We start from the raw sequence: 12500 nt of genomic DNA, 5'->3' as shown, positions 1-12500 counted from the left end.
TGCGATGTAAGTTGTGTTGAGTCTGAATGTGTTTGTGTTTTGTGTTTTGTCCAGTATGTATTTTGTTATTATTTCACAAAATATGGCATGTAATGTATCGATGGACCCCCTTGAAAACGAGATGTTGCATCTCAAGGGGCTATCCTTAATAAAAATTGAAAATTGAAATTGAAATTGAAATATGGAGTCTATAGACGACATAATGTATACTGCTGTACAGTAAACAACAATATACTACTATACTATACTACTATAGCAACCACATTGCAGGCAATGCTAACCACTGTACCACTGCTAACATGATCACAGTGATGGACAGCAAACGTGAGAGAACGTGGTCTATGGAAACCACACCGCAACTTTAAAGATGATAACAGTAGTGACCTTTACCCAATCACATGAGATAACAAGGGGGTCCATCCTACCATGTCTACCACCACCATTTCTCATTTAAGAAGAAGATGACTGGATATCTGCTTATGTGCTGAGGTGTGTTTTTTTTTTTTTTTTTTTTTTACTCCTCTAGGAGCATAGTCTGGGTGTTGTCTTTTCTCTCCTCCCCTCCCCAATGTTATGCCTTTTGGCTACAATTGGGTGCATTTACATGTTAATGTTTATTAATGCACACTGTCCCCTCTTCATCAAATAAATGAATCAAATCAAATCAAATCCTGACTTGGAGAGGAGATGAGATGGTACATTTAATGACTTGACCGAGTCAGCCTGGGTGGCAGGGGTCAGGTCTGCCCTTACTCCTGATTGATGGGGCATTAGCCAATCAGGTGTTTCATGATGACCTGAAGAGTCCAGTCATATGTAAGGGGCGGTGCTGTGCATCAGCTCGAGAGGCGTCACAGTGCACTCAGCCCCAGGTTCAGGCTCGATTCATAATCAATCATTCATAAACATTTATAACCATACGTGTTTCCCTCCATCATCAACACATCTCGATTCCACTAGGCTTCTCATTTTAAACGTTACACTCATACAGCCTTGTTGAAAAGACCCCAAAAGCATTCACTGATTGAGGTGACATGAGGTGAAACAAGAGGACGATAAAAACTTGGACATGAATCTATGAACGGACGGATGGACAGAAGGACGGATGGACAGAAGGACGGATGGATGGATGGACGGATGGACGGATGGACGGAAGGACGGATGGACGGACGGATGGAAAGGGGGATGAAAGAGTTGTAGAAAAAGAAAGAAAGCGCGAGAGAGATAGAGAGCGAATTGGGTAATCTTATCTCAGTGTGTTCCTGTAACTTCACGGTGTCTGCCAGCAGAGATGGGATCTCAAACAGACACACTCACTTTAAACCCAATCGACTGCCATCTCCACTGCTTCACAAACCAAAATCATCACAGTAAACACCCAGCTAGCCCGCTCATTAGACTCGCTCTTCCTCCTTCTCCGACCTTCTCTAGCTCTCGCTCTCGCTCGCTCTCTTTCCGTCTTCCCTCTTCCATTCCCACTCTGTCTCTCTAGTCCTCACACACACACACACACACACACACACACACACGGTCTCTCCCTCGCTTTCCTTCTCACTCCTTCCCTCCCGACTTCTCTTCCTATCAGCATATCCACTAAACTGTCTCCAGCCTTGGAGAGAGTACAGGGTCACACTAGTTCATTCCCACACACTCTTTAAAAAATGAGCGCACACGCACACACGCACACGCACACGCACACGCACACGCACACGTCGTCTTCTTCCAAAAGCAAATGGACTGCTTCTGAACGGTTTCGTTTCTGTTCCTTTTGATTGGTTGTTCTAACTGTAATTAACCTCTCTGCATGATAATTAGCTGAGGGTCACTATACCACAGGCCCTGTTGCTGCTGTCTTGGTTGGTGTTTTGGGGTCGTTCCCAGCACAGCGCAGACATTGGACCGAAGCCAGGGCCAGTTTATTAAAAGCCTTCCACTCCATCCTATCAGGCGGACGCTGACAGGCCAAGAGCAAAGGCAATGCCGTTCCAGAGGGAGACCAGAGGCTCATGTCCTAGATGGCAACTCCCTTCGGACTTTGAATGCGATTCATGTTTTTTTTTTTTTCTACACATGAATCATTTCATCCTTTTTTGATTCTTTACAAATAATTGTAATTGGGTAGCAAGAACTGCTATTGGAATATGGCAACGCCCTGACCTCAGCCATGGTCTACATAGTCTCTTAATGATAGGGACTAACGAGCATTGTTATCATTAATCCAAAAGGGATGGTAGATTTACAAGGAGGATGGTTTTAACCCCTTTTCTTCCACAGAGGCTGCAACTCTCTACGTTCCCCCTCAACTCAAGCCCTGCAGCCATGTCCATATAAAGGCAGAACCACGTGAGAACCACGTCAGAACCGAGCAAGAACAACATCAGATCTGTTCCCAAGTCCTGCTATCTGGGTCATAGCTCTTGCAATGCAACAGATTGCTGACTGGACTTAGAATGCTGGCAATAGTTAGATGTCACTCATTCACTGGCAGAGGTTCACTGGCATTACCGCGCTGGCGTGCTACCATCACTAAAGCAGGCTTGGGCACAGATTTGGTGCGCAGGGGGGAGTGTTAGCAGGCTAACAGGTAGCCAGGCTAGCAGGCTGCCAAAACTAAAGCAATTTTGAGCAGATTGAAGAGGTGGAGGGGGAGTAGTGTCAACATGTTGTCAGGCTAGCAGACTGCTAAAATTGAAGCATGTGCTAGTAAATGTGAATGGGAAAGGGAAGTCGCTGGGCTAGCAGGTTGCTATTTCTAAAATAGGTTTAGGTAGACTGAGGGAATGAGACAAGCATTAGCATGCTAACATGCTGTCAGACCAGCTGGTTGCTACCTCTCTAGAGCAGGGGTTTTCAACTGGTTTTGTCCCAGGGACCACCAATCAGACTAGAAAGTATTCGTGGCCCACTGATGTACCTGCGCGCGCTTGTTTGTAACCGCCCCCTTTGCCATGCCCCCTCCCCCCCGCACAGATATTCTGCCTGTAGCACTTGTAGCACTGAGTATTATCTTCGCTGAATATGGGTATACATTAGTATATTTCGGGCCATGTGTGGCTATTCATACTATTTAGATTGACATATTTTTCTTATTTGAGAAAGAAAATATCAATATAAAAAACTATTTAATGGTGAACTGATCAACATAGGCTCATGTCGCGGACCCCCTGCAATGCCGCCGCGGACCTGGTTGAAAACCCCTGCACCAGAGCATGCAGGAGCCAAACGAGGGTAAGGCTGGTGGGAGTAGTGTAGTGTATTGTCAGCAGCATGCTAATATGCTAGCAAAGAGAGTGTGGGAATTTCCTGTTGCTCAGAAATAGCTTCCAGACAAACAGTACTCTCACTGGCAGTGACCTCAACCCTCGGACCACCTACAGCCAGAACCATATGGAGGAGAGAGAGGGAGAGAGAGAGAGAGAGAGGGTGAGGGAGAGAAAGAGAGGGGGAGGGAGAGAGAGAGAGAGAGAGAGGGAGATAGAGAGAGGGTGAGGGAGAGAAAGAGAGGGGGAGGGAGAGAGAGAGAGAGGGAGATAGAGAGAGGGTGAGGGAGAGAAAGAGAGGGGGAGGGAGAGAGAGAGAGAGAGAGAGGGAGATAGAGAGAGGGTGAGGGAGAGAAAGAGAGAGAGGGAGATAGAGAGAGGGAGGGAGAGAAAGAGAGGGGGAGGGAGAGAGAGAGAGAGGGTGAGGGAGAGAGAGAGAGAGGGAGATAGAGAGAGGGTGAGGGAGAGAAAGAGAGGGGGAGGGAGAGAGAGAGAGAGAGGGAGATAGAGAGAGGGAGGGAGAGAAAGAGAGGGGGAGGGAGAGAGAGAGAGAGGGTGAGGGAGAGAGAGAGAGAGGGAGATAGAGAGAGGGTGAGGGAGAGAAAGAGAGGGGGAGGGAGAGAGAGAGAGAGAGAGAGGGAGATAGAGAGAGGGTGAGGGAGAGAAAGAGAGGGGGAGGGAGAGAGAGAGAGAGGGAGATAGAGAGAGGGTGAGGGAGAGAAAGAGAGGGGGAGGGAGAGAGAGAGAGAGAGAGGGGGGGAGATAGAGAGAGGGTGAGGGAGAGGGAAAGAGAGAGATGACTAAAGACAGAGGAGTATTTGAGTGTGTGAGAGAAAGAGGGAGAGAATGAGGAGAGAGTGAGGGCGGTGGAAAGAGAGAGAAAAAAAGAGAGATGACCAAATTCAGAGGTGTGTGTGTGTGTGTGTGTGTGTGTGTGTATGTGTGTGTGTAGGTGTGTGTGTGTGTGTGTGTGTGTGTGTGTGTGTGTGTGTGTGTGTGTGTGTGTGTGTGTGTGTGTGTGTGTGTGTGTGTGTGTGTGTGTGTGTGTGGCCCTGTTCACACCTGGTTAAAACACACAGCTTGGGACAGCTCTTAGTACAGGTGTGAATGCCCCCAAGAAGGAGTGAGATCTGAACGCTCAGAACACATTTGGGAGGTGGTCTCTGGGCCGCATATGGCCACAGCTCTTTAGCAGTGTGCACTCGAATGGGCATCCTCTCTGTAAGTGGAAATACACTCAAAGCCGGCTTTTTCCACGCTGTTCGAAAAGCCCAGAGACATATTACGAATGCGTATAAGTTGATTTCCATAAACAATTTTGCACCAAGTTGGCCTAATGTCCGTCAAGCAAACCCGACTCACCGCACGTTCCCTGCCTGTGGCCAGCTGTTCTTACATCAAGATTTTCTAAAGCCATAAGCTGCAAACAACGAGTATCTCCCCACAAGACTACTCACCTGATCAAGCATGTTTACTCTCTCTTAAGGCAATTCGATATCAACAACAATAACAAGATAGCATTAGCTTGCCGCAAGCTGCTCGCGGTAGCAAATGACTAGAAAAAACCTATTCTCTTAGCTTGGTAGTTTGTGCTAGCTACCTTACTCGTTCACAAGCTACTGGTTTAACAGGTGCTGCTGCTCTCTCCTGTGCTTTCCAGTTGCCCAGGTGGGTAGCTAAAATGGCAGTTTATGCTAAGCAGCACATCAGCAGTTTTACAATGAGAATTTTTTTTTTTTAAATCACATAACCAGCCTTTATTATGTAAACAGAAGAGTAGAAAGCCTATATGAAGACTGTAACTGTGCAAAGATCGATTATGAACTGAAAGATATGAATGTTGAGTCTAGATAGTTCCCATATAGCCGACACACACTTTTACGCATCTTTTCAGTCGACATACAGGTTTACCTGTAATTTTAATATGAATGGGAGAGAGACAGAGATATTTTTCCGTATCATTATGATAATGATTTCAGTTCTCTTTGTGCATTTGATCTTTGCAAACAAGTGGTCACTTAAGACACATGCGGAGACACATCCTATAATGGCAGGAGTGAACTGACGTACTTAGAGCTGTCCACATGCGATCAATCACCCAAGATGCATGTTATTGCCTGGTGTAAACAGCCTCTGTGTGTGTGTGTGTGTGTGTGTGTGTGTGTGTGTGTGTGTGTGTGTGTGTGTGTGTGTGTGTGTGTGTGATAGGCGAGTTCCCCCATGAGAACGACGTGGGGGTGGGGAGGGAAAGGACGATGGAGTGAAAGAGAAGAGGAAGACGCCCCCCAGGGAGGTTTTTATGTGTGCTGCGAGCGGGAGCTAAAAGTAGCTGAGGGCTGAATGGCTTCCAGCTCTCTGAGAGAGAGCCCTCGTGGATCCATCCAGAAACATCTGTGACCGGCTGAGAAACGTCTGAACTTTATGGGGTCAGGGACTGTGGAAGAGTGTGTGTGTGTGTGTGTGTGTGTGTGTGTGTGTGTGTGTGTGTGTGTGTGTGTGTGTGTGTGGTGTGTGTTGTGTGTGTGCTTGTGTGTGTGTGTGTGTGTGTGTTAATGTGTTAATGTGTAGGGCTATTACTGTTTCTGTTGTTACAGAGGCCCTTTGCTGGTGGCCCGGTAATAATATTTAGGGAAACCATAAGTGTGTGTTTGTGTGTGTGTGTGTGAATTTGTGTGTGTTTACCTTGGAGAACTGAGCATTGATCCATTTGGTAAAGGTTTTCTTCTGAACTGCATCGTGTTCATCTGTTGGAGAAAAAAACAGAGAAACTTCATTCATCAATAAAAACCACAGTGCTTGGAATACCAATTTATCAACCAGTAGAGCAGTGTGTGTGTGTGTGTGTGTGTGTGTGTGTGTGTGTGTGTGTGTGTGTGTGTGTGAGAAAGTAAGAAAGGGAGAAAAGGCACCAAGCTGTGATGCTGAAATAACTCAGCAAAGTGGTCAGCCCCAGAGTTTGATTGTGTGTTTGTGTGAGACAGAGAATGATGGCTGTGTGTGAGAGCCTGTGAGTGTGTGTGTGTGTGTGTGTGTGTGTGTGTGTGTGTGTGTGTGTGTGTGTGTGTGTGTGTGTGTGAGAGTGTGTGTGTGTGTGTATGTGTGTTTGTGTCGTTTTGTGTGTGTGTGTGTGTGTGTGTGTGTGTGTCTGTGTGTGTGTGTCTGTGTGTGTGTGTGTGTGTGTGTGTGTATTTGGGTGTGGGTGTGAGAGAGAGAGAAAGAGACTGAGAGGCAGAGTGTGTCTTTCAGCATGGCACTGATATTCTGCTGTGCGTGATTAGCCACTGGCATCTCAGATATTCTCTTTGGGGCGCAGCTGGGGTTCCCGACACAGACAGACAGACACACACACACACACACTCACACACACACACACACACACACACACACACACACAGACACAGACACACACACTCACACACACACACACACAGACAGACGATTATTAAAGTGGTTTATCATCCCACAGCTGGTAGGTATATTAATGACTCCATAGCAACCTGTTATGCATTGTATACGTGTGTGCGTGTGGGTGTGTGTGTGTGTATGTGTGTGCGTGTGTGTTTGGCTCTGGGCTTATACGTGTAAATGTGATGATCACTCTGATAATCGCCAAGACCCCATCTACACCCACACAGGATTGATAAGATCACTATGTGTATGTCTGTGTGTGTGTGAGAGAGAGAGAAAGACAGAGCGCAAGAATGTGTGTGTGTGTGTGTGTGTGTGTGTGTATGTGTATGTGTGCGCGTGCGTGCATGTTTACACTGGGTTTATATTTTGACTTGTGGGAAGCTAGGAATGCGTAAAATTCCCATAGTTCCTTACTCTATCTGCTTCCTGTGACGAGACACTTGCCTGAACTTGCCCAGAGGGAGACGAGCAAAGCAAAGACAAGGGAGGGAGGGAGGGGGGGGACAGTGGAAGAGAAACAGGGGGGGGGGGAGCAAGGGTAGAGAGACAGGGAGAGGGGGGAGGGAGAGGGAGGGAGATTGAGAGAGAGCGAGAAAGCTAGCCCTTGTGAATAAAACAGAGGGAGAAAGTCTGTGTGTCTGTCTGTGAGAGTGTGTGTGTGTGTGTGTGGGTGTGTATGAGAGAGCACTAGCGCATGTCTATCTGTATGTGCATAAGTGTGTGTGTGTGTTTATGTGTGCCTGTGCGAGTGTGAGTGTGTGTGTGTGTGTGTGTGTGTGGTGTGCGCGCTTGAGCGGGTGTGCGTATACATCTATGCGTGTGTGTGTGTGTGTGTGTGCGTGCGTGTGTGACAGAGATGTTTACACAGTGAAGAAGGGATTTAGAGCATTAGTCGTGGGGATACAACCGCAGCCCTGCAAGGGGATGAGATGTGATCCTTTAAAAACAGCCCATTAGGCCAAATAGAAAGACAAATAAAAATGAAAATAAATGAAATCATTCCTAGCCATAATCCCTCCTATCTACGTCTTATCCCCTAATCAGACAACCCTAATAACCCAAACTTGTTAGAGGTCGTTTACATGGAGCCTAGTTTGTCAATCTGATACGGATAGCTAATACAGATAGCCCTATCATACATACGAACACTCTCTATCCGCACCTTGTTTCCGCAACGATCGCAGTCCGGGGTAGAAAGTGAGTAGATTTGAATCGGTACGGGGGCTGGAGTTCGTCTGCACGGCTTCACGCAACCTGATGACGTCATTGCCCCACGTGATCCTTTCGCGATCTCCAACCACTATTTATATCCCTTGTTCTCCCTCAAAATCTCACTCTGGTGGGCCTCGAATTCACTCTCATTAACCCAGCCTACTGATTTTTGATTAGCCTCCTATCTTGATCTAATTCTTCTTATTCAGACGTAACATAACTTTCATGACCACAAATATAAATTGGCCAGCGATTTAATTGCTTTTTTATTCATAAATGTATGTAAAATGCTCGGAGCAATGCATCATGGGAAATGGGATGACAGACATGTCATGTTACTGTTCCAAACTCTTTATTATCAATAGAAAAAAGAATTAATTTTCGCATATCCTTTAGTCTGACCACTGATATTAACTATCATAATGTAATGTTGTTAATTGGAGCTTGAATGTCTTGTGTAATGTGTTTATCCTCGTGCTGTGAAGTACCTTCTTCTAGGTTTTTCACGTTTTTTCAGTTGTGTAAATAAAGCGCTAAAGCGCCACCCACGTGAGGTATGTACTACAGTCGGTTCACCACAATCTGCTGCCTCCGTGTTTACGCAAATCTCTCGTTGCCAGCCTCCGTATTTACGAAATTAAAAGATTCGATTGGTGTGAAAAGTAAATCCGATTCGGAGGCCCTAGACTTCGTGTGCATAGCACCTTAGCCTCCACTGCGACACCCCTCCCCCCACCCCACCCCATGTTAACATCATTTGAAGCCTATACATTTGAAGCCCCCCTCCCCCTATAACATCATTTGAAGCCCCCCACCCAAAAATATAAAGGTGCAATGCGAGGTCAGACATGACTGCCCCTTAGTAACAGTAAGCAGTAAACATGTGAGAAGGCCACCGGTGGTTGCCATGGTACGTGTCTAACGTACGTGTGTAATGCACAGAGCAGGGGGAGTCTGTTGCGTAACAGCAGAGTTCCAGGTCTGTGGTTGGTGCTCAGATGGATACACACGGTGACAGAGGAGAGTGGACGCCGGTGAGAGATGGCCTGGCCTCCACTTCAGTCCTACCCAAACACACACACACACACACACACCCACACACACACACACACACACACACACACACACACACACACACACACACACCTCCACTTCAGTCCTACCCTAACCCAAACACTGGCCTCTCCTGGAAAAACAAACTTTCAACCACACTCTCACACACACACACACACACTCTCTACCACCTGATGTGCAAAGGATTGGTGAAGGATTGGACACACACACACACACACACACACACACACACACACACACACACACACACACACACACACACACACACACACACACACACACACACACACACACACACACACACACACACACACACACACACACACACACACACACACACACACACACACACACACACACACACACACACACACACCTGATGTGCAAAGGATTGGTAATATTGGAACACACAGGACAAACAGCGGGGAGGATGGTGAGAGGAATTGAGCTGAACCGAACAAAAAGTGTCTTCGATTAGAATCAAGGACAATGACCTTTAACCCCTCTGCTGAGCATCTATAGCTTAAGGGATCCTGACAAGAACACACACTAGCACCTCTCTCCCTCTTTCCCCCTGACCTCCACACACACATACACACACACACACACACACACACACACTAGCACCTCTCTCCCTCTTTCCCCCCGACCTCCACACACACACACACACACACACACACTAGCACCTCTTTCCCTCTTTCCCCCTGACCTCCACACACACATACACACACACACACACACACACACACACACACACACACACACACACACACACACACACACACACACACACACTAGCACCTCTCTCCCTCTTTCCCCCTGACCTCCACCTACACACACCTCCACATATAAACACACACACACACACCAGCACCTCCCTTTCTTTCCCCCCCAACATCTCTGGCATCTCTGACTTGAAACGTTAATCTAAAACTTCATAGAAACTGCACCGTCCTTACAGAAGCACCAACCTCTGACTCCCAGGGACATACTATGGGTCCTTAAACATGACACAATGGTCTGGTCTTTACCATAGAGTTCATATATACAGGACACAATGGCCTGGTCTTTACCATAGAGTTCATATATACAGGACACAATGGCCTGGTCTTTACCATAGAGTTCATATATACATGACACAATGGCCTGGTCTTTACCATAGAGTTCATATATACAGGACACAATGGCCTGGTCTTTACCATAGAATTCATATATACATGACACAATGGCCTGGTCTTTACCATAGAGTTCATATATACAGGACACAATGGCCTGGTCTTTACCATAGAGTTCATATATACATGACACAATGGCCTGGTCTTTACCATAGAATTCATATATACATGACACAATGGCCTGGTCTTTACCATAGAGTTCATATGTACAGTACCTGCCCACCATCCAAGACCTGTACACCTCCAGAGTCAGAAAACGGACAGGGAAAAATCACTGCAGACTGTTCGCCAAAACTTCCAGACACAAAAACAGTTTCTTTCTCCTTGCCGTCTCACTAATGAACAGCTTACACACTTTGGCACAGTGCATTAACACTGGATCACTATAATAACCACTGTACAATTACCCCAACAATCATATTTAATTATTTAATTCTCATATACAAAATGTGCGATACATTCCACCATTACTGTATAACTATACACGCTGTATACTGTAATTCTTACGTCATACGTCATTTAATATTTATCCCTGCACTTCTTGCACCGTCCACTTCTTTGCACTATTTGTTGTGTTTACAATTCACAGCTCCTGTATATAGCTATTCCTCCTCGTACATACTTTCTTAGATTTCTTAGACGGTCGAGCTGTTGTGTGGTATTGTGTTGTAAAGAGCCACAAGAGTCAAATTCCTTCTTTGTGCAAACACAAATTGATGGCCAATAAACGTGATTCTGATTCTGATTCTGATACATACAGACTAGAATGGACATCTTCCGGCCCTTAAGGAGAGATCCTGGCAAACATTCCAGACCGTCTGCCGTAGCCATGTTTTGCACTTGACTAATCTATCAATCTATCGATGGAATGACTGAATATCCAATATTAGTGCTTGATGTCCCTCAAGGGCTCATGTGCTTCCTGTTTCTTCCTTGAATATGGAGCTAGTTGGAGCTATGTTGTTGCTAGGAACTGGAATGTCCATTCTGCTCTTTTGTAACTCTACGTTCCCAGCGGTCACGCCTTCCAGCAGGGATTAGTTCCCAGAGCTCGGCTGCACACGTGTCTCCAAAGCTCTTTACACGCCGACTTTGAAGTAAAATATAACCGTGAGGCACCTATACTTTCAAAAGTCACTCACTCACTCACTCACTCACTCACATGAAAACACATACGTGCTTGCTCACAAACACACACACACACACTGCCTCACACACACACACACACACACACACACACACACACACACACACACACACAAACACGTTAGACAGAGTTGATGTACAGTGGGACAGGTATTCGCTTGTTGAACACACTGTTCCTTTGCTGAAAGCGGATAACAATCTCTAGCCACCCAACCACACACGCTCAACATACCCCACAGCGGTGTGTGTGTGTTTGTGTGTGTGTGTGTGTGTGTGTGTGTGTGTGTGTGTGTGGTGCATATTTCCAAAGGACTACATTTAAGCCTTGTATGTGTCCGTTTGTCTGTCTGTCTGTCCATCTTTCTGTATGTGTATGTGTGTGTGTATGTGTGTGTGTGTGCGTGCATGCCACAGGCTAAGCCACCCAACCACACACGCTCAACATACCCCACAGCGGTGTGTGTGTGTGTGTGTGTCTGTCTGTGTCTTTCCATAGGAGTACATTTGAGCATCGCATGTGTCTCTATCTTTCTGTATGTGTGTGTGAGTATGTGTGTGTGTGTGTTTGTGTGTGTGTGTTTGTGCGTGTACGTTTGTGTATTTGTGTGTATTGCATGAGAAGCAAAGCAATTCAAAAACAATACAAAGAACGAGTGTTCACATACTGAGAGGGATACACTGTTGTCCTTGGCTTGACAGAGACTGATTTCCTACAAACACAGCACACACACACACACACACACACACACACACACACACACACACACACACACACACACACACACACACACACACACGACACACACTGCAGCACTCAGTGCTCTGACAACAATACAACACACAAACAGGATTCAAATACAATTTTATCAACACAAGGACGACAAGCATAACTCCCTGTGGAACACCAGGTTCGGCTATAGCTGTGTGTATATGTATGAGTGTGTGTGTGTGTATATGTATGAGTGTGTGTGTGTGTGTGTGTGTGTGTGTGTGTGTGTGTGTGTGTGTGTGTGTGTGTGTGTGTGTGTGAGAGAGACAGAGAGATCCATTACAGACTTAGCTGCTTCCTACTTGGCTGGAGTCCACATTTTGAGATGGCTGTTGTGCTTACGATACGACCACAGCAAGATGACACACTGCCTCTGAGACAAAGATACGACCACAGCAAGATGACACACTGCCTCTGAGACAAAGATACGACCACAGCAAGATGACACACTCC

The 12500-nt window shown here is 46.3% G+C and overlaps 1 protein-coding gene across 1 annotated transcript in view; it reads right to left on the bottom strand.

The window, feature by feature from the left end:
- Window positions 1-12500, bottom strand: part of LOC308361003 (utrophin-like) — a 167840-nt gene that overhangs the window by 137607 nt on the left and 17733 nt on the right. The window contains 1 exon segment of the mRNA XM_080833229.1: window positions 5943-6004. Within this exon segment, the coding sequence (XP_080689355.1) occupies window positions 5943-6004 (62 nt within the window).

The sequence above is a fragment of the Sprattus sprattus genome, assembly GCF_963457725.1.
Source record: "Sprattus sprattus genome assembly, chromosome: 2".
Classification (NCBI taxonomy): domain Eukaryota; kingdom Metazoa; phylum Chordata; class Actinopteri; order Clupeiformes; family Clupeidae; genus Sprattus; species Sprattus sprattus.
This window is presented reverse-complemented; position numbering and strand designations above follow the sequence as displayed.